Source organism: Culex quinquefasciatus, chromosome 2 (assembly GCF_015732765.1).
Source record: "Culex quinquefasciatus strain JHB chromosome 2, VPISU_Cqui_1.0_pri_paternal, whole genome shotgun sequence".
NCBI classification, from domain to species: Eukaryota; Metazoa; Arthropoda; class Insecta; order Diptera; family Culicidae; genus Culex; species Culex quinquefasciatus.
In genome coordinates this window covers 212,945,155-212,964,694 of record NC_051862.1, presented here as the reverse complement: position 1 = coordinate 212,964,694, position 19,540 = coordinate 212,945,155, and the positions used below count along the sequence as shown (strand labels likewise).

The 19,540-nt window shown below is 34.8% G+C and overlaps 2 protein-coding genes across 2 annotated transcripts in view; both read left to right on the top strand.

The window, feature by feature from the left end:
- Positions 1-2,233, top strand: part of LOC6037920 (neural-cadherin) — a 76,638-nt gene extending 74,405 nt beyond the window's left edge. Inside the window, exons 9-10 of the mRNA XM_038251075.1 lie at positions 279-452; positions 655-2,233. Coding sequence (XP_038107003.1) covers positions 279-452; positions 655-770 — 290 coding nt within the window. The 3' untranslated portion in view covers positions 771-2,233. The remainder of the gene's footprint in view (positions 1-278; positions 453-654) is intronic.
- An 11,647-nt stretch (positions 2,234-13,880) lies between these two features.
- The window catches only part of LOC119766492, a 33,376-nt gene continuing 27,716 nt past the window's right edge, over positions 13,881-19,540 (top strand). The window contains exon 1 of the mRNA XM_038251074.1: positions 13,881-13,896. Within this exon, the coding sequence (XP_038107002.1) occupies positions 13,881-13,896 (16 nt within the window). The remainder of the gene's footprint in view (positions 13,897-19,540) is intronic.

The window sequence follows — 19,540 nt, the reverse complement described above, 5'->3', positions numbered from 1 at the left end:
ATCGGAGCATTTGACGTGGTTTGACGTGGAATCGAATATTTAACAGGTCGAAAAACATATTCGTTTTTAAGGATGACTTAAATGAGGATAAAACAAATATCGTAAGCACAATTGACACACCGCTTCTTTCTAGATGTGCCTAAGTTTGCCTTTTTTCGCTGCCTCGTTTTGTGCTGGTTGAAAAATAAAAATCAAAAAACCCTCACCTTCAACTCGATCTATTTCGCTTTCGTCTTTTGCGTCGCTTGTTGTTAAAAAAAGCGGATTTCTTCACCCAGGTCCCGATATTGCCGTCGTGTCCGACCAGGTCGTCACCAAGGTCGACGTGTTCCTGGGCGATCGGAAGCGACGGGCGGACGTCGATCCCGCCACCGGGCCCTTCGATGACCTCCGGAACTACGCTTACGAGGGCTGCGGAAGTACGGCCGGCTCGTTAAGTTCCTTGCAGTCAGGTAAATCTAGAAAATCTTCCACCATCATCAATCCCCAGCCCAGCCAACCCAACCCCAAAGCCAAAACCAAAACCATCACCTTCCTCCAACCACCCGAGTCGATCACGATTGTGGCGTAATTTTCCTCACCAAAAACAAACAAAAAAAGCAACAAAAAAAACTTTGATTGAAACATCTCTCCTTCACCACCCCTTCTCACCAGGTACCGATGATGAGCCCCATGAGTATAGCTTTTTGGCGTCATGGGGGCCGCGTTTTGATAAGTTAGTTAAAATTTACGAACCGAAAACACAAATCGAGGACGATGACGTTAGTTAAAAGTAACTCGTGTCACACTGGTTGGTGTGTCTTGGTGTAATTGTAGGTTAAAAGCGATTTCGTTGTTGTTTTTATGACTTTATTTTGTATGAAAGAAGAGAACGTTGTTTTTAGTCCGAAACCGTGTAGATATCAGATATAAATTATAAATATACCTAAACGAATGAAACATTATTAATGTAGGATGAATTTGAGAAACTTTAGATATTGACGAACGAACGAACCAGTGAAATGAAGAGAAGGCTAACCAAAATGGAAATAGCAGTTAAGGAATAGTTAAGTAGATTTTAAGACAGAGAGTGAAAAGAAAACAGCAGAAGTCCTAATAGTAAAAAGTAATCCTTTGGTGCTCTCAAATTAAACTAAATGGAATAAATCTAGCTGTTTGTTCCAATGAAGTGGATTGACTGGATCTCGATTGACGATATTGCTTGTTGAAATAATTATTTAAAATTTAAATTACCAAATTCGCCAACAAAGAAAAAAAATCAACAATTTTACATCCCAAGCGGTTATTTGCAATCATTACAATGCACATTGCATGTTGCACAATCGTGCAATTTGTGGTTGTTTGCTGCCATCGCCAGAGTTGTGCTCTCCTTTTTTTTTGAGCTTATATCAATTTGACACCATCTGCGATTTCCATTCGTTCGATGGCGCCTGGCACCCGCCGCAATGATCAATTAAAATGTGTGCAGCGAAAATTGTTTTTACAATGCTCGCGTGCTGATTTCCCTCAAGAGTACTCGAAACATGACATCGCAATGAAAAAAAAACGAGTGGAAAATACATCTGATTGCATGACATTTGCCCGGCACGAAATTTCACATTTTGAAGTGAGTGGTGCAACCATTTTTTTGGGCAAGATTATACTTCATGGAAGATTTATCAATTTTAAGCCCAAATTTCAAGCACTTACCTTACTTATATTTGCCGAGCGCAATCAGCGGTACCCGTTGGGATTGTATTTATTTGGTGAATCAAAAACTATTCAATGGAAAACTATAAACATTCATTCGGTTTATCTTTTGTTCGCTGTCTCCCCCGGTTCCCATTTTTGAGCAGATATCAAAACACACGAAAAACAAACGAGCGAGCGAAAAATCAACTGAACGAGCACAGAAATCGAACAGCAAAAAATCGAGTGAAAAACAATAAAAAAAAAGCTCCCCAAAAAGCTGGCATCCACACAGTCACACTCCAACAGTCGCAAGCAACGTGAATCAATATAAATACAGATATTTTAAAAATCAATTTGTAAATATTAAATGTAAGTTTAGCTATGTACAGCAAGCTCGAGGAGCGCGTCCTCGAAGAGGACCCGAACTCAAACACACGGAAGAAAAAGAAACTTTTTCCTCCCCCGCAACCCGGTGCAAAGCGAGAAAAATCCAATCACAGAACGACGAGTGACACGAACCCAGTTTGACAAATATACAGAAATCATATTGCAAAAAAAAAAACGAAAAACGAGGAGGAAATCATTCGTCTCGCGAAGAAGGGGAGGGGGGAAAATCTAATAATCTAGTTTTTGGGAAGGAGGAATAGCGGGTTGTGGAAAGCACTAGCAGGGAAATTGGAAACATGCGGAGTCCGGAGCTTGCGACCCGGAAAAGTTGATGCCAATTTGGGTGGAGTGATGAGAGAGCGAGTGAGAGTGAAAGGGGGATGGAGTTATGGGAGGGGATGTTTTTTTCTACAAATTTATTTAAAAACTGATGAAGCATATCTGAGTGGAATAGCGAAAAACATGTTTAGATTTGAAGGATAGGGTGGCTCAAAAATTTACAGAGAAAAAGGGTTGTTTTTAATTACTTCTGAAAACAAGAGTATTGTGTGCAAATAATAATTTATAATTGTTCGCAATTTCCGTGAAATTTGCTCTTTGCCCTTTGTCCCTTTGTCCTCGAAATGCTGCGGAATTTTTAATAATCTATTGAGAAATTGCTTAACTCTGTTTTTTTTTTTAAATTCAAACATTGAACTTTCATTTTGGCAACACTGGTAGAAAATGCATGGTAAATTCTGAACATTTTTTTTATTATTTTGTTCATAACAATCTTACACAAAATGATTACAATATTTCCAGCGAAAAAAAAGGGTTGTGTAAACCATGGATTCTATAATCTGAAATTTAAAGCATTTTTTTAAAGCATGCACAAAAAAAGTTGAATTTTGGAATGTTGAAATTTGGTAGGTAGAATATTACCTCTTTTTTTAAGTAATATTTCATAAAAAATTTGTAAAAAAGTGAACCTGAGCAGTTCTCTAGGATTTCGGTCATTCGATTTTTTTTGTATTTTTTAATCCGACTGAAACTTTTTTGGTGGCTTCGGTATGCCCAAAGAAGCCATTTTGCATCATTAGTTAGTCCATATAATTTTCCATACAAATTTGGCAGCTGTCCATACAAAATGATGTATGAAAATTCAAAATCTGTATTTTTGAAGGAATTTTTTGATCGAGTCGGCAGGTGTAGATATGGACTACACTGAAAAATGATACACGGTAAAATTGGTGATTTTTTATTCTTTTATCACTAAAACTTGATTTACAAAAAACACTATTTTAAATTTTTTATTTTTTGATATGTTTAGGACAATTTTCAGTGCAAAATCATTGACCGAGTTATGAATTTTTTATCAATACTGATTTTCAAAAATCGATTTTGTCGCAAATTTTTCAACTTCATTTTTGATGTAAAATCAAATTTGTATTGTATTTAGTGAAATTTTGATAGTGTACCGTTTTCATAGCCATATGACTTTTGAAAATAGTCGCAGTTTTTCATTTTTTTGCACATAGTTTGCCCAGTTTTGAAAAAATTTTTGAAAAGCTGAGAAAATTCTCTATATTTTGCTTATTCGGACTTTGTTTATACGACCTTAGTTGCTGAGATATTGCAATGCAAAGGTTTAAAAACAGGAAAATTGATGTTTTCTGTTTCACCCAAACAACCCACCATTTTCATCTTCAATATCATAGCAACTAATGGTTCGATTTTCAATGTTAATATATGAAACATTTGTGAAATTTTCCGATCTTTTCGAAAAAATATTTTGGAATTTTCAAATCAAGACTAACATTTCAAAAGGCCAAACATTCAATATTACGCCCTTTAAAATGTTAGTCTTGATTTGAAAATTTTGAAAATATTTTTTCGAAGAGATCGAAAATTTCACAAATGTTTCATATATTAACATTGAAAATCGGACCATTAGTTGCTAAGATATTGAAGATAGAAAATGGTGGGTTGTTTGGGTGAAACTTAGAAAACATCAATTTTCCTGTTTTTAAACCTTTGCATTGCAATATCTCAGCAACTAAAGGTCGTATCAACAAAGTCCGAATAAGCAAAATATAGAGAATTTTTTCAGCTTTTCAAAAATATTTTTTTCAAAACTGGGCAAACATGTGCACTAATTTAAAAATGAAAACTGCGACTATTTTCAAAAAGTCACTTAAATATGGCTATAACTTGAAAACGGTGCACTTTATCAAAATTTCACTAAAGTACTTTTTATTGCAAATTTGATTTTACATCGAAAAATGAAGTTGAAAAATTTTTGCGACCAAAATTTCGATTTTTTGAAAAAATCAGTATTGATTAAAAAAATCATAACTCGGTCAATAATTTTTTGCACAACCTGGAAATTTCTGAAAAGTTGGCATTTTATGTCCCCTAAAACATATCAAAAAATAAAAAAAAAATAAAAATAGTGTTTTTTTGTAAATCAAGTTTTAGTGATAAAAAGTTAAATAAAAAAATCACCAAATTTTTTTTACCTTGTATCATTTTTTTCCAGTGTAGTCCGTATTCATACCTACAACTTTGCCGAAGACACCAAATCGATCAAAAAATTCCTTCAAAAGATACAGATTTTTGAATTTTCATACATCATTTTTGTATGGACAACTGCCAAATTTGTATGGAAAATTATATGGACAAACTAATGATGCAAAATGGTTTCTTTGGGCATACCGATGGCACCAAAAAAGTTTCAGTCGGATTAAAAAATACAAAAATTAAAATTGAAGAAAAAAGACCGATTTCGTAGAGAATTGCTCACCTGATGAAAATTTATCAAAAACTGATGAAAATTCAACAATTTTACCCCAGAGAAATTAATCATTTTTTTACACACAATCTGTCACCATTTCCTGATGAATATTACCATCTTTTTTTTCTGTGTGTGTTAATACATGAACGTTTTCTTCTTATTTAAACAAAAATCCCAAAAGAATAAACATCATTGTTCAAATCTTCTTAAAAAGAAAACAAATTATTTAAAACGAACTACCATTGATAGAAATTTTGGCCATGCCAGCAAACAGAATTTTATTTTTCCTTACTGATGATATTTCTTTTTTTTTTTTTGTTAGGATTAACCAAATTGAATTCTTTTACGATACATATTTTGTATCCAGAGGTCATATTCTGTATCTTGAACAACTGCTAAATTTGCGTTAACCTTCATGTACACAATTATTCTATTATACCAATTATTTGCATTTTTCAATGCAAATATTTGAAATAATATTTATTATCAGCAGGTCGCAAAGTTTTAATATATTTGGCGAGAAAAATCATTAACTTTGAAATATTACACTATATAAAACAGAAAAGATATGCATATATGGGAGCGGTACTTCACCGGGACAAGCAGACGTTACCGGAGATGATCTCTTCACGCTTCCCGAGTTTTTCGCTCTTGCTGGAGAGATGCTCACGCGCTTTCGTGCCTGCCGGAACAAGGCAGAACAATTCCAAGCTCTGAGTGAGCTTATGATGAAGTATATCTACAACGGATAAGCTGCCTTGTGCAGCGAAGTTTTCGACGTCAAAAGACAAAACAAACTGTGATCTAGTTTTAAGCTTTTCTATCTCTATCCTTTTCCTTAGCAAATTTAGAAGGTTTTTTAAAATAATTTTTCCTTCTGTTGGCAAATCCATTGTTAGAATATCCAATTACATCAAAATGAACTATAGTACAAATCATAGTTGAAAGGTACTCCAAAACTCTATTAGGTTATAAGAATTACGAAATTGTGAATTGATTATTTACTAATAAAAACTAATTGAATTGAATTGATATGCATATATATGATATCACTTTATAACTGTTTGTTAGTTTTGAATTGGTTAGTTCACATGGATTTTGTGCATTGCATTTACACCCTAATTAGACTAAAATGCAAAATTTTCCAAACAGAATTTATATAATTTTTATTCCATAAAATTTTCTCTCAGTATTTCTTAATGTGAAAAGTTGTTCTGTTTAATAGTTCAAACATGCAATTTTCAACAATTTTACCAAATTTTCGATGTTGCTGGATGGTTATATTGATGAAATGTAAAATTCAGATGAGCCGAAACACAATTTTTTTTTCAGATTGGACATTTGTTTTTGAAAAAAACAAGCTTTATGAAATAAAGCATTATTGAAAAAAAACAAGGTATCAATAAATGAATGGAAATATGTTCAATGTTCATTTCCTTAAATTAAACGAACTTTTCTGATATGTAGTCCTTAAAACTTAAAATATTAAAAAATATTTTATTGTAATTAAAATGTATGAATAAACATGTCAAAACTTTTTTCGAAAAATACAGCCGAAAAAGTTGGCTAAAAGTGCCAAATTTTAACATTTGTTTCAGATCAGATTTCCTTTTCTTTTTCTTTTTTTTTTGAAAATATGGAAAAGTCTCCAGTACAAAACCGATAATGTTTGCTATTTTTTATTCAACATCAATAAAACTTGTTAAATATGATTGTAATTTGATTATTTATTATTATTTTTTGTATTCATTTTTTAAGTATTTTGGAGAAGGAGGTCATTCATCAATCACTAGATTAATTCGAACAGGGAAATGTGTATAAAAGTGAATCAATAGATAAATTTGAACAGGGAAATGAGAATGTACCCAAGTTGGAAATATAGTTTGAAGGAGGAAGATTTACGAAATAAAATCTCATCTTATTGGATTTTTTCATCTTTGCAGTAATATTTAACTAATATTTAACTATAAAATGTATCGAAAACCCCGGGAAAGTTGCGCAAGTATATGGATTTAGTTTGTTTAAATAAAAAGAATGAGATAAGATCAAAATAATCGGTAACATTGCACAAAAGGTTTTTTTTTTGCAATTCTGTTGTATAACTACTTACTGTTCCGGTCATTCTCGAGCGATAAAACGGTTTACTTTTCTTTATCAAATATAAAATAAAGGAAAATTAATAACTTTCAATACCAGTGCTGAAAACATCCACATTTCAGCACCGGAATAATTGCTGAAGAGTTGAACTGTTCAGCACTAGTGTCGAAAAGTAACATTTTTTAAGGTTTTTTTTTAATTTTAGCGTCGAAATTACTTAACGCATGGACAATCGATATCACATTGCATTCAAAAAACTTTTTTCGGAATTGCAAAGAAATGTTGGTAAGCCTCGTTGGATAAATGTACAACTCGATCTGAAAAAAAATCTTCTTGCAAGTTGTTGCATAAACTACTATTTCAGCATCCATTTGAGTGCTGAAAAATTTACACTAACTACCGTGAATTCTGCTACACTTAGTAATTCATTAATTTTTTTAAGTTTCTTCGAATTATTTTTTGTTATTCAAGGAAAAAAGTCATATTGCAACAGTCAAGATTCAAAGCCATCCAATCCAAATGAGGAAGAGTATTTTTCAAAAAATCTATCCATTTTGAGTAAAAATAATCAACAATTTGAAACCAAAAAACATTCTTAATCCTAATTCCTGATCCTAATGAGAATTTTGCAATCACCGATGAAAGCCATCTCTACTGAAAAGCTCCACTGCAATTTCGCGTAATGCATCGCAATTTCAATTTCCGCAGGAGAATTTTATTCTCAACTTTTAAAACGGGGGGGGTGGTTAGAAAAAAGGTTTTCCCAGCAACGAAAGTCCAGTGGAATTGTTGTTAAAATCTGCACCGCAGAATAAATGTTAGCGAAACCAAAAATTCCCCTGTTTTGCAACAAGCATCTCTGACATAATTCCTCTCCAAAAACTCTGGGACTCTCTCTCTCTCGCACTCCGCACAGCGTGCAGTGCTTATTTTCCATTTCCGGGTGTCCTCGTCCTGGACTCGAAAGTTGGAGGGGTGATGTAGAGCTTAAAGCTCTCTTATCATGCATGAGAAGTAAGGGGGGGGGATGGAATGTGAGTTCACCACATACGTACACGAAACGAAACGTAAAACGTTCGCCACAAATACTTGCTCGTACGGCGAGGAGGAGTGTTATTACGTTTGTTATTTTAAAAATTTGCTTTATGAAGCGAGGTAAGAACAATGACATGAGGGGGGGGGGGGGAGGCGGGAAGCAATTCCCACTCGGGGTGGGTGGTAGTAAAATTGCGATAGAGACATGGAGATTAATGGTTTTGTTTTTCCGTTGAAATTTTATATAACTCTATACGAGGTGTACAGCGAGCTGGGAATAATCGTACTCTGTTGAATGTGTCTGTTACGAGATTTTATTTCACAATTTCCGCGATAACGAGCGAGCGTGACGAATTGAATGATACGGTCCGGGAATCCCGTGAGTTTCAATCCTTTTCAAAAAGGTAGATCGTTCCACTGTTTCTAGTGAAGGAGTTTTTAGGTTACTTTTTGTGATAACTCACTCGTTAGAAACGAAATGCTGTAAGTGTAAATATAGAAGTAATTACAAATACACAACAAAAAAAAAAAACATTCTTGTGAAGAGTAACCAATACACACTCCGAAATGGAAACAAAAGTAAAATAGAACATTTTACATAAATAAAACAAAAGAAAAACAGCAGATATTTTAAACATGGAATCGAAACCAAGCTAAACAAAAAAGGGAGCCGTTTTCCGTTTCCTACACGATACTGCATGAAAATAAGCCAAAACCCAAATGAGATGCAACAGTTGCGAAGCAACTGCTCCCCCGGTGTGTGTATCTGTGTGCGTTAAGGAGCAGGTACCTGTGTGTGTATATTTCGAGAGAAACAAGAAAAAGAAACAAAAACATTAAGCGAAATTTCAAAAGCTCTCCAGTATTGTGAGAATAAAAGCAAAAAATAACAGAGAAAAAGACAACCAGCCTGGAAGGCTGATATTTTCCCACTGTAGGAAGATGAGAAACGGAATCGAGGTCAGAATGAGCGCAAGAATGCAACATAAATAGATATATACACACAGAGTCGTACAAGAGTAAAACAAAAAAAAAAGTGGGGCAAATAAGCAGACCAGCGAGTGAGCTGCATGCAGATGAGAACAGAATTTAACTTATTACGAATTGTTTTGTAAAATAATGGATAAAAAAAAGTGACAAAAAAAAGTGAAAACACAAACTGTAACATGAAAAGAGAAATGTTTAATAAAAATTCCATTAAAAATAAACTGCAGCGAGTTGGGGTTTTAATTTCCACTGAATTGTGAAATGCCGTTTTTTGTATGAATCAAGGGTTTTTCAACACAAGGTAGGTAAATAGAAAATTGCCAGAATCCGGGAAATTCAGGTGCTTATGACCATAGTCACCTGACTCTGAGAAGAGGGTATGTTTATGAATTTCAAATACATTCAAAGATTTTTTTGAAATTTTATTCATAATAAATCAGCGATGGAAGGAAAAGAATTTCATTTAAAACTCCCTAAGAGAATAATTGTCTCTTCATTCATGTTCAGAATATCAGTAAACAGATACTCAAAATGTAAATTATGAGATTATGTCGATTGCAGTAAAATTAAAATGTTGCTAATAATAAATCATTGTATAAATTGTGTATTAATTGGTATTGTTTTGAATGTTTGTGAGATTTTATTCACCTCTTCTCTATTTTTTCCCCTTTTCTCTCTTCCATGATACGATGAGACCATTAAAAATTTCAATCGAAATTGACAAATGATAAATTATAAACCGTTTTTAATGAATTTTCCTGCATTAAAAATCATTTTTAAACACTATTGAACCAGTTTTCATCTAATCTAATCTAACACAAACGCAGCCAGTCCGATGAAAGCATGCTGGAAAGTCTTGTGATTCGATTACGCCCCAAGCACTTTTCTTGTCATTATTAATAATTGCAGTACATCCGAAAACACCCGAAAATGTAATACAAAAATTAAAGCGGCCACCCCTACTGCGCTGTGTTCACCGCAGAGAGGATTCTGTGAACGAATCACATTTCACAGATTCTACAGGGGGGGGGAAGGATGCGTGTACATACCGTACCAAAACAAAATACAATTGAACCAGTTCCAAAAAAATCGTCGAATATCTTTCTTATTCTCGTTCAAACACTCTTTTCAATCAAATGTTGAAACCATGGCTTTAATTTTAAGCTTTATTTTTTCATTTGATAAGCTGTTGTTAATATTTAAAATTGTTAAATTTGTTAAAATTGTTTCCAAGATACGCCTAGTTAAACTTGAGGGCAGTTTAGATGACACTGAGCAAAAATCATTTTTCACGAAATTTAAACTTAATGAGCGCGGGCCCGAGGTGTTTTTTTTTTGTGGCCTGTGGACTTCTTTTGAATGATCATATAAAATGACCTGTACTTGTAAAGTGATGTAAAGTGATGTCTGCCTGTGTGGATCAATCGGACCGCGCACTGGACTCACAATCCAGAGGTCGCCGGTTCGAATCCCGGGGCGGACGCAAAAAATTCTAAGTGTAAATATAGGTATTCGGTGCCCTCTCCCCGTGCCCATACCTTCACACTTAGGAGACCCGGGAGGCGGAGTCTTGTCGCAAAAAGAACGATACACGCCTGTGGATCCGTTGACGAAACCGCTTTCGATTCCGTTTTTTTTACTTGTAAAGTGATTTTATACTTTTCCAAAATTAAGGTTAATTTTAAACTTTTTTATTCTAATCTTTTTTATATATTTTGTTTGAAATAAAACTAATGATTCACAATATTTTGATCCCCATTTTAGGACACAAATATTTCTCTCAAAAATTTTAATAATTAAAACAATTTCACACGTGTTTCAATGTGACTGAAACAAGTAAACCCGTAGTAACATTTCAATAGGGCGAAGTCATAATGACCCTTTTAATAACTGACCCTCGAACTTACTTTGCACATGGAAACCTTTTCTCGGGATTCGAACTCATGACAGTTGAATAACGAATCTGATTTAGGTACCATGATCTGATTCATGAGCAATTCCAGCTCAAATCAGGATTTTTTCTGGTACTTTTGTACCCGACCCTGTCCGATTTCAATGAAACTTTGTAGACATGTTATCCTAGGCTTATATAAGCCATTTTTGTGTATATGGAGCCAATAGTACATGAAAATAACATTTGAGAAGGGCGTAAGGTATTTAAATATTTTTGTATTTTGTAATTTAAAAATTACTGTATCTCGAAGCCGTTGCGTCGTATCAAAAAGTGGTCAAAGACAAACTTATATGGAATTGGATGGGCATTTTGGAAAAAATACGCTGAAAGAAAAATACACGCCACATCTATTCGTCGGCGTGCCTTCCGATCATCGATGATATAGAAAGGACTTAATCCAGCAATACGACTTGCTTGTCTCGAAAAAAAAAGAATTCGGATCGTTTCTATCGAAAACTATGTAAAGAGAACACAAAAAACTCATTGGCCAACGAACGCGTGAACTTAAAAAAAGAAAAAAAAGAAGAAGACCAATCACCCCATGCACACAAACAGCGACACAAAAGAGATGAAAACAACACGAATCAGAAGAAATCCAATCACCCCATGTACACAAATAGCGACACAAAAGAGATGGAAAATAACACGAAAAAACAGGACTGCGCGTCCACACAGGCACCGCACTACTCATATCGCCCCTCCGTCACGATATATCAAAAAACGGACATCGGATTCGTGATCAGGGACAAAAGTTACCCCTTAGGAAAAAGTTTCACGCAAATCGAAGAGGGGTCGGGGCAACTGCTGTGTGAGTTGGCGGAGAATTACCCATATACACATGTCATAACATGTCTACAAAGTTTCATTGAAATCGGAGAGGGTCGGGTACAAAAGTACCAGAAAAAATCCTGATTTGAGCTGGAATTGTTCTCATGCAGACAAAATATTGAAATCGGAGGAATATGGCTGTTGCAATTTTTTTACAATGCTTTTGTCGTTATTAAAAATTGGCTCAAAAAAAGGCAAACATATTTTTTCAAAATACTTCCAAAATCAATGGGAATTTAAGTGCAATCAGCTGAAATAAATTAAAAAAAAAGGATTTCTCTACGTTTAGAGTTGATTTTGAGCATGTTCGGTTTAATTTAAAAAAAAAAGATTTTGATGAATTTTCGATGAATAAATATTTGTTCGATTAAATGTTTTTTTTTTTCGTCGAATCATATATTTTTTTAAATGATGATTGTAATTCAACTTGACGGGTGCTTGAAATATTTTCCATCATTTTTTCATTCAAATGTTGAAATTCTAGCTCTCAACGATTTTCATTAAAGATTAAATTACATCGTTATATATATATTGTTTTGATTACATGTTACCATTTTCGATATATTAAAACAAATTTTTAAAATTTTTCTGAGCGTTTTTTTTGATAACCAAAAACGTTAAAAAACAGAATTGAAAAAAAATCTTGTAGAAGTATCTACTAGTCTTTACAATTAAAATATCATAATTTATTTTTTTATAAATAACCTATTCTGTAAATTTGGCCCGCAAGCTCATTTGAGTTTCAAATTTGGCCCGGACTGCAAAAACTTTGAGCGCCCCTGATCTTAAAGGGAAGTTCAACTGAAATCGAGTATTCAACAGCTCAGTAGGAAGAAATAAGACGATATTTGTTACAGTTAGATGGGCTTCAGAAGTAGCAATCAAAAAAGCACAATTACCAAATCATTGCCAGTGTGTGAAATTGGCTTCAACTTTTGAAATAAATTAATGTGCCCACCGAGGGTTCCCAATACTCCAAAGATGATAAAATAAACCAATAGCTCGAAAAGCAGCTGCAGAGAAAGAAAAAAAAATGAGCAAATCAAAATTCAAATGGCCAGTGCAAAACTTTCCTTTCGCCTTTTCTCTCGCTCCCTTTTCCCGGGAACCCGAAAAAAACCTTTGCACGCTAAAAGTTTTTTCCTTCTTTTCCTCCCATTTCACGGTGAGTTATTTCCATTTTGATTTCCACGTGACGGCAGCAGCGATGGCAATAAGTGGAGTTACCAAGAAAAGAAGGAAATAGAGTGGGAGGAGGAGAAAACTTTTCCAGCAAAACCAAACCTGACGCTGGCCACGAAAGAACGGTTTCCCAGGCAAAGTGTCTCCGGAATTATTTTATTTTTTTTTTCGGTCAGCACCCAGCAACGTCCAGTGGTCGAAGGGATGGTGACGAAAAACGAAAGCACATCAAAAGTGCAATCAGCGGCCAATCGAATCGAACTTTGGAGTGCTTTCAAATCGAGAAAAAATTAGATTCTGTTATCGGAGCGGAGATTTTTTTTGTGCCTTGTTTTTCTCCGCAAGCTGTCTTTTCATTTGCGCCTCGCTGGAAATCGACGGGCACATTAGCGAAGCGAGTTTTTTTTTTATTTCGTTTCCCTTGAGATTTAATTTTATTTCATGGAAAAGGGGAAAATTTGCCAGTAAGAGAATGAAAATGTGTATGCTAATGGCGTGTCTGAAAGCGTGCCGCCCCGGAATCGAGATTGTGTTAACCTTCTATTGAAATGATGGACCAATTTAAGGACTACTGGAACTGTTTAAACAAGTGTGGTGGTTTCCACGAAATTAAAATTGAAATGTGGTGCAGTTCAAATTATTAATTTGTTTGTACTATAAATTATTTTCAACGAAATCTACTTCATTTAAAATATATTCAATCCAGTCTCAACAACCGGATCGTGCTACATTTTTATCTGTTTTTTTTTTGTCGTTATGTTAGTAGTAATTTGAAATGTTTCAGCTTTGGCAATAACCATGCATTTTTCTGAATTGATAAAAATTAGGTTCATGTTTTCAATAATTTTCAATTATGAATATTGTTATGAGTCGTCCCTCATATCAAATAAAGCACATAATGCACCATGAATTCCAGGCTCATCTCTAAAGGATTCGCTTTTCACAACTCTGGTGTGCAAAAGAAGAATGACACCCGTGAGAGGTACTGAGGATAATATTAAACAGCTCCTCCTAACCTCCCACAGACAGCCTCACTCGTGGCGAGTGTAATTAAAGTGTGCAAATGTGGTGTCACCCTGTTCAAAGCAATAAGAGCTCTGCACACGTGGCATTTGTTGCACTCGTTTTGCATGCATGCGGCAAAGACAGGCTGAATGTGCGAAAATGCTCATTTTCTCCCGCCCCCCCTCCCACCAAGAGTCCATAGCAAGACTTTCCACTCTCTGGGAAAGACACTCAACCGCACACACACACATACACAATTGCCAAAAGACGACAGTGCAATTAAAGTGAATAATTTATGGTTAGCCCCCTCCGGATGGGGAGGAAAGCACGGCACACACACACCAAGGTTTGGCCATTTTGCTGAGCTTTCTGAGCTCGTTCTGGTGGCGACAGGAGTGCTGTTTAATTTAAGCTGCAACCAGCGGAATTGGGCGCACCGGAAAATTGCAATTGCAGAATTTGTTTCGGGGGAGGGTATACGTGTAATGAGCAGCGCGTATATGCATTGAAAGCTTTAAAAGAGTATCATCTTCAGGTGGTGCATGTGTGGCAATATATAATGGTTGAAGCTTGCCGTAATTGCTTTGCAAAAGTTGGAAATCGCAGGCGATACTGGAGCAGCTTCTTCGGACTTCAGTTGGCATTGTATCAAATAAAATTTCAATTCGTCCAACATTCGAAGGCTTGATACTTATGAAAAAACTTACTTACTTTTATTTTTGTTTTTTTTTTATCAGACTGAAACATGTGGTGCCTTCAATATGCCCAAAGAAACCATTTTTTAAAGGAATTTTTTGATCGATTTGGTATTTTCGGCAATGTTGTAGATTTGGATAAATGAAAAAAAATTATACACGGTAAAAAAACATTTGGATATTTTTTATTTAACTTATTGTCACCAAAACTTGATTTGCGAAAAAAAAACTATTTTTTTTTTGTTTAAGAGGACATAAAATGCCAATTTTTCAGAAATTTTCAGGATGTACAAAAAAATTTTGACCGAGTTATTTATTTTTTTTTTTTGGATCAATTCTGATTAATACGAAATCGGCCGATTTTGACCATTTTTATTTTTTGTATTTTTTGATTTGGCTCAAACTTTGTGGGGGCCTTCTCTATAACTAAAGAAGCTATTTTGGGTCATTGTTCACCCATACAAGTCTCCATACAATTTTGACTGCTGTCCATACAAAAATGGTACGTAAATATTTAAACAGCTGTAACTTTTGAGTGAATTTTCTGATCAGATTTTTTAATCAACTTTTTTTTCACAAAAACTCAATTTCCCAAAATATGTATTTTTTTGATTTTCGAGATTTTTTTATATGTTTTAGGGGACAAAAATCCGCAACTTTTGAGCTATAGAGAAACATGGTCAAAAAATCTGCCGCCGAGTAATAATTTATTGAAGAAAAATTGTGATTTTTAGACAAAATCGATGTTTTAAGCATAAACAAATTTGACGTTTTTTTAAATGCAAAATTGAATTTGCAATCGAAACGTACTGTACAGATATTTTGATAAAGGGCTCCGTTTTCAAGATATTGCCACCGAAAGTTTGATTTTAGCAAATTATTTGTAGTTTTTTGATTTTTTAAAATAGTGACCAAGAGTGTCCAGTTCCGATTTTTTTTTTGAAAATCATATATTTTCAAAAAGATATCCAATGAGCCCAAAAAATTGAAGATCTGACAACCCTATCAAAAGTTATTAGCACTTAAGTGTTATTTATACACTTTTTGGAGGCCGGAACTCAGATATTTCAATAAAAATGATGTCCGGGTTCATCATGCGACCTGTCGTTAGTTAGATAATCGAAAGACCTTTCAAATGAGCCTAAAACATTGAGGATCTAACAACCCTATCAAAAGTTATTAGCACTTAAGTGTTATTTATACACTTTTTGGAGGCCGGATCTCAGATATTTTAATAAAATTTATTTCAGGGTCCATCATGCGACCTGTCGTTAGTTATATAATCGAAAGACCTTTCAAATGAGCCTAAAACATTGAGGATCTGACAACCCTATAAAAAGTTATTAGCACTTAAGTGTTATTGATACACTTTTTGGAAGCCGGTTTTCAGATATTGTGATAGAAATATTGTCTGAATCTTCCATGCGAACTATCGTTGGATAGGTTTTTTTTATCAGACCTTGCCGATGAGCCAGAAATATTGAAGGTCTTCGAACCCTATCAAAAGAAATGAAAAATATAGTTGAATGTGAGGAAGGCACCACCTAAAGATGGATTAAGTAACGTTTTCGTCTTGAAGTTGAAGTTCAGGATAAAATAATGACACTTTTTGTCATTTTAACAGGATTTGTTATTGAAATATTATTAATTTTTTTATTACCATCTGCCCGGGATGTCATGATCAATCCGTTGATAAGAATATCGAATAACTCTTGTCGGACAAAATAGAGCTCAATTACTGAAGAATTTTAACGAAAATCGATGCAAATCTGTTTTCTGTCCCCAAAAAAATTGCTGCAGAATGTCATCAGAAGAATTCAGACGCACAACACAGAAATTAAGTAAATTTTAGAAGGTTGAACATTGTATTACCACTTTTAGAATTTATTTATAAACCTTGAATAAACAAAAAGTGGAGCTCACAATGTAAACAATAACAAACACGTTTTGTTTGCTTGACCATTCTGTGCATTATCCCAAAGTTTGGTTGAATTTGGTTGCCAGAGTCTTGAGTTAAATTTTTGCAGTAGTCGGGCAAATACGTATGTCAAACGCGTTCTGACCTGAAATCCCTTTGGCCAGTTGCCAGTATGTTTTGCAATAAAAAAGTTTTTGCGGGGCTGTAAATTGAAATTTCAGAAAAAAAAAATCTAAATATTTTTAATCCAGCCCAAAAATTCTAAATATGAATATGAGATTGTATTCAGTTGATTTATCTTCAATTTTCATTATCATTAATTGAGCCAGATTGATAGGCAGATGCATAAATCATTGAGGTGTGTTTCATTATATTTTTTCTACCATATCATGCAAATGTGTTAGAAATTCGGCAAAACAACAAAAATTTCAAACAATTGATAATAATTGTCATGAAAAATAAGCAATTAGTTATGGAAACACATGGCAGTCCAATCAACCCAACTTGAAAGTTTTCCACTCAAAACAAGCCAGCTCCTCTCCACTCCGATAAATACTGCAAGCGCTCAGCTGTCAAAGTAGAAATAAAAAACGCTTAAACTAACTACAATGAAAATAGACATCTCAAAAGTGCAACGGCAAATATCAACTTTACCTAACGATCCAACTTGTTTGCCTTAGCCCCACTATTTTTCCTCCCGCACAGCTCCATTTTTTGTTTTCACTGCGTCGAAATATTTTCCACCAACACTTGGGCAAAAAGCATTTTTCCTTACCTCCCCCTTATCCCCCTGGATTCCTGCAGGAAAGAAGTAAGAGTAAAAACACAGGAAAAAAAGAGTCAGGTGGAAAATGCTGTTTTCTTACCAGGCTGCTGCCAGTGCTACTGAAAAGAAGTAGAAAACGGGGAAAACTTTCAGTTCATTTTTAACTCCCTCACAGCTGGTTCTTTTTGGAAGCAGCAGGTTGCGTTATCACTGCCAAAGAATCACCACTGACTCGCTGGCTGGCATTCCGAGAGGACCTGTGGAGGCCACTTGGCCAGCACAACATGATAGCACACGAAATATGCTGGCTGCTGTCCGACTTTTGCCTGGAATGTGAATCTTTCCGCGGTCGTAGATTTTCGCTAGTTTATACGGTGGAGGGAGGAAAATTTTCTCGAAAAAAATAGTATCATTCTAACCCAGTGTGCAGCGCTCCTCCCACGCAAGCACAATGCGATTGCTTTCTGACAAATGAAGACGAGTCCTCACGTAAATTGCGCGGAATGGTGAACGGTAATTGATGGTGTTGAGATTTATTGTTTTCTTGTTATTTGAACACAGTTGGAATTTATGTCTGCCGCGTATGATTTACGAAGCTCAAAGCCCGGGACGGGCAGAGTTGGCAAATGTGCAGTCGACCGAGCAAATTGCATTAGCAGCATCTGGATGGAGATCTTATCCGGCAATTCGTAGAAATTGAACGAATAATAACACACAACCGGGGCCCAGTGGAGAGTGGTTTCCAGCGAACTACAAATTCTAGACCGAGAGCACACAACTTGCGAGCAAGTTTTAAGCAGTTTTCACTTTACAGAATGCAAACTAAGAAATAGCCACAGGGATAGAGAGTGAGAGCGGAGTGCCATGAATATTAAATGCTTCCTCCAGAGAAAGGACGAGAGTTGCCACCCCCAGGAGGAGGACCGCACAGAACAAATGTGCAAAACTAGTTGCAGCCCAAGAATAACAATTTCTCATAAAGTTGGTAAAATTATGCCCGAGGACTACTAATTACAGACTTTGTTTGCTTATTATCGGTGGAACTGTAGTCGGAGACGCTCCGGTTGGTTGGTCAAGGCTGTTTTGCATGGCAAAGAAAGCTGTATCTTTCGAGTTTATAAGTTAATTAGTTGGTATTTATGATATAAGTTGGCGAGAAATAAGACGATTTAAAAATAAATGCAAGCATTACAGTATCCTCGTGACTTATAAATGGCTCATAACAAGCGATTTGATTAACTATGACATTAAAATTTTGAGCGAGCTGCAAAAAGTCATTTTTAGAATGCTGAAAAATGTGATCACCCCTTCGTCACGAAGTATAAAGAAATTGGATCTCAGATTCATGAGATCAACCTATGCGAAAATATCAAGTAAAACACCAAAAATAAAATGAAGTTAAAGACAAACTTGTAGAAAACGGGACATTTTTTTTTTTTTTTTTGAAAAAAAGCCTAAGATGTGACAAAAAGACTCACAAAATATGCAGGATGGTATACAAAAATCATTTACTAAAGCTGTTTTTCAGAAATGTGGTCTAAACGTCAAAATTTTCAAAAACCAATAGTGGGTATCGATTCTCCAGGTAACTTTACATAAAAGTCTCTACAGTATGTAAAAAAAGTATTTACACCCCTTGGGCACTATGCACATTTTGTGATGAAACATGTAAAAAATTTAAAGTTTGACAGGAACCTAGTACTACGTTTTGTTCAGAAACTCATGCCAAACATTTTGCTACAAAAAGCTCATGAAAAGATGATTTCTATAAAAGTTATATAACAAATACTATTACGAAAATAAAAAGGTGTATGTACACCTTTCGTAAAATTAACATAAATAATGTTATTTGTTGACAAATCACCATAAATCAGTCTCCCAACTCCAAATAGGCATCCTTGACTGATTAAAAGAATTTGGATTGAATATAAAGTTTACTAACTACTTAGTATAAAAGTTTATATAACTCTGGAAATTCTATATAAAACTTATCTAAACTTAATTTTGCAAACTTTTAATTCAACTAAATGTCAATATATTACCATATAATTGCTAAATAAACATTTTGGAGTGGGTATAACACCGTTTTGGGGTATTTGTATCGATAGAATAGATTTTCGTTGGAATTTCGTACAACCGGAATTACGTCGTAGGAAAATCCGCCTGCATCCGAACCGGTCCACGATTCACAAGTCAACCTATGTGGAATCGGAAAGGGCATAAAATTTCCGATCTTTTGATA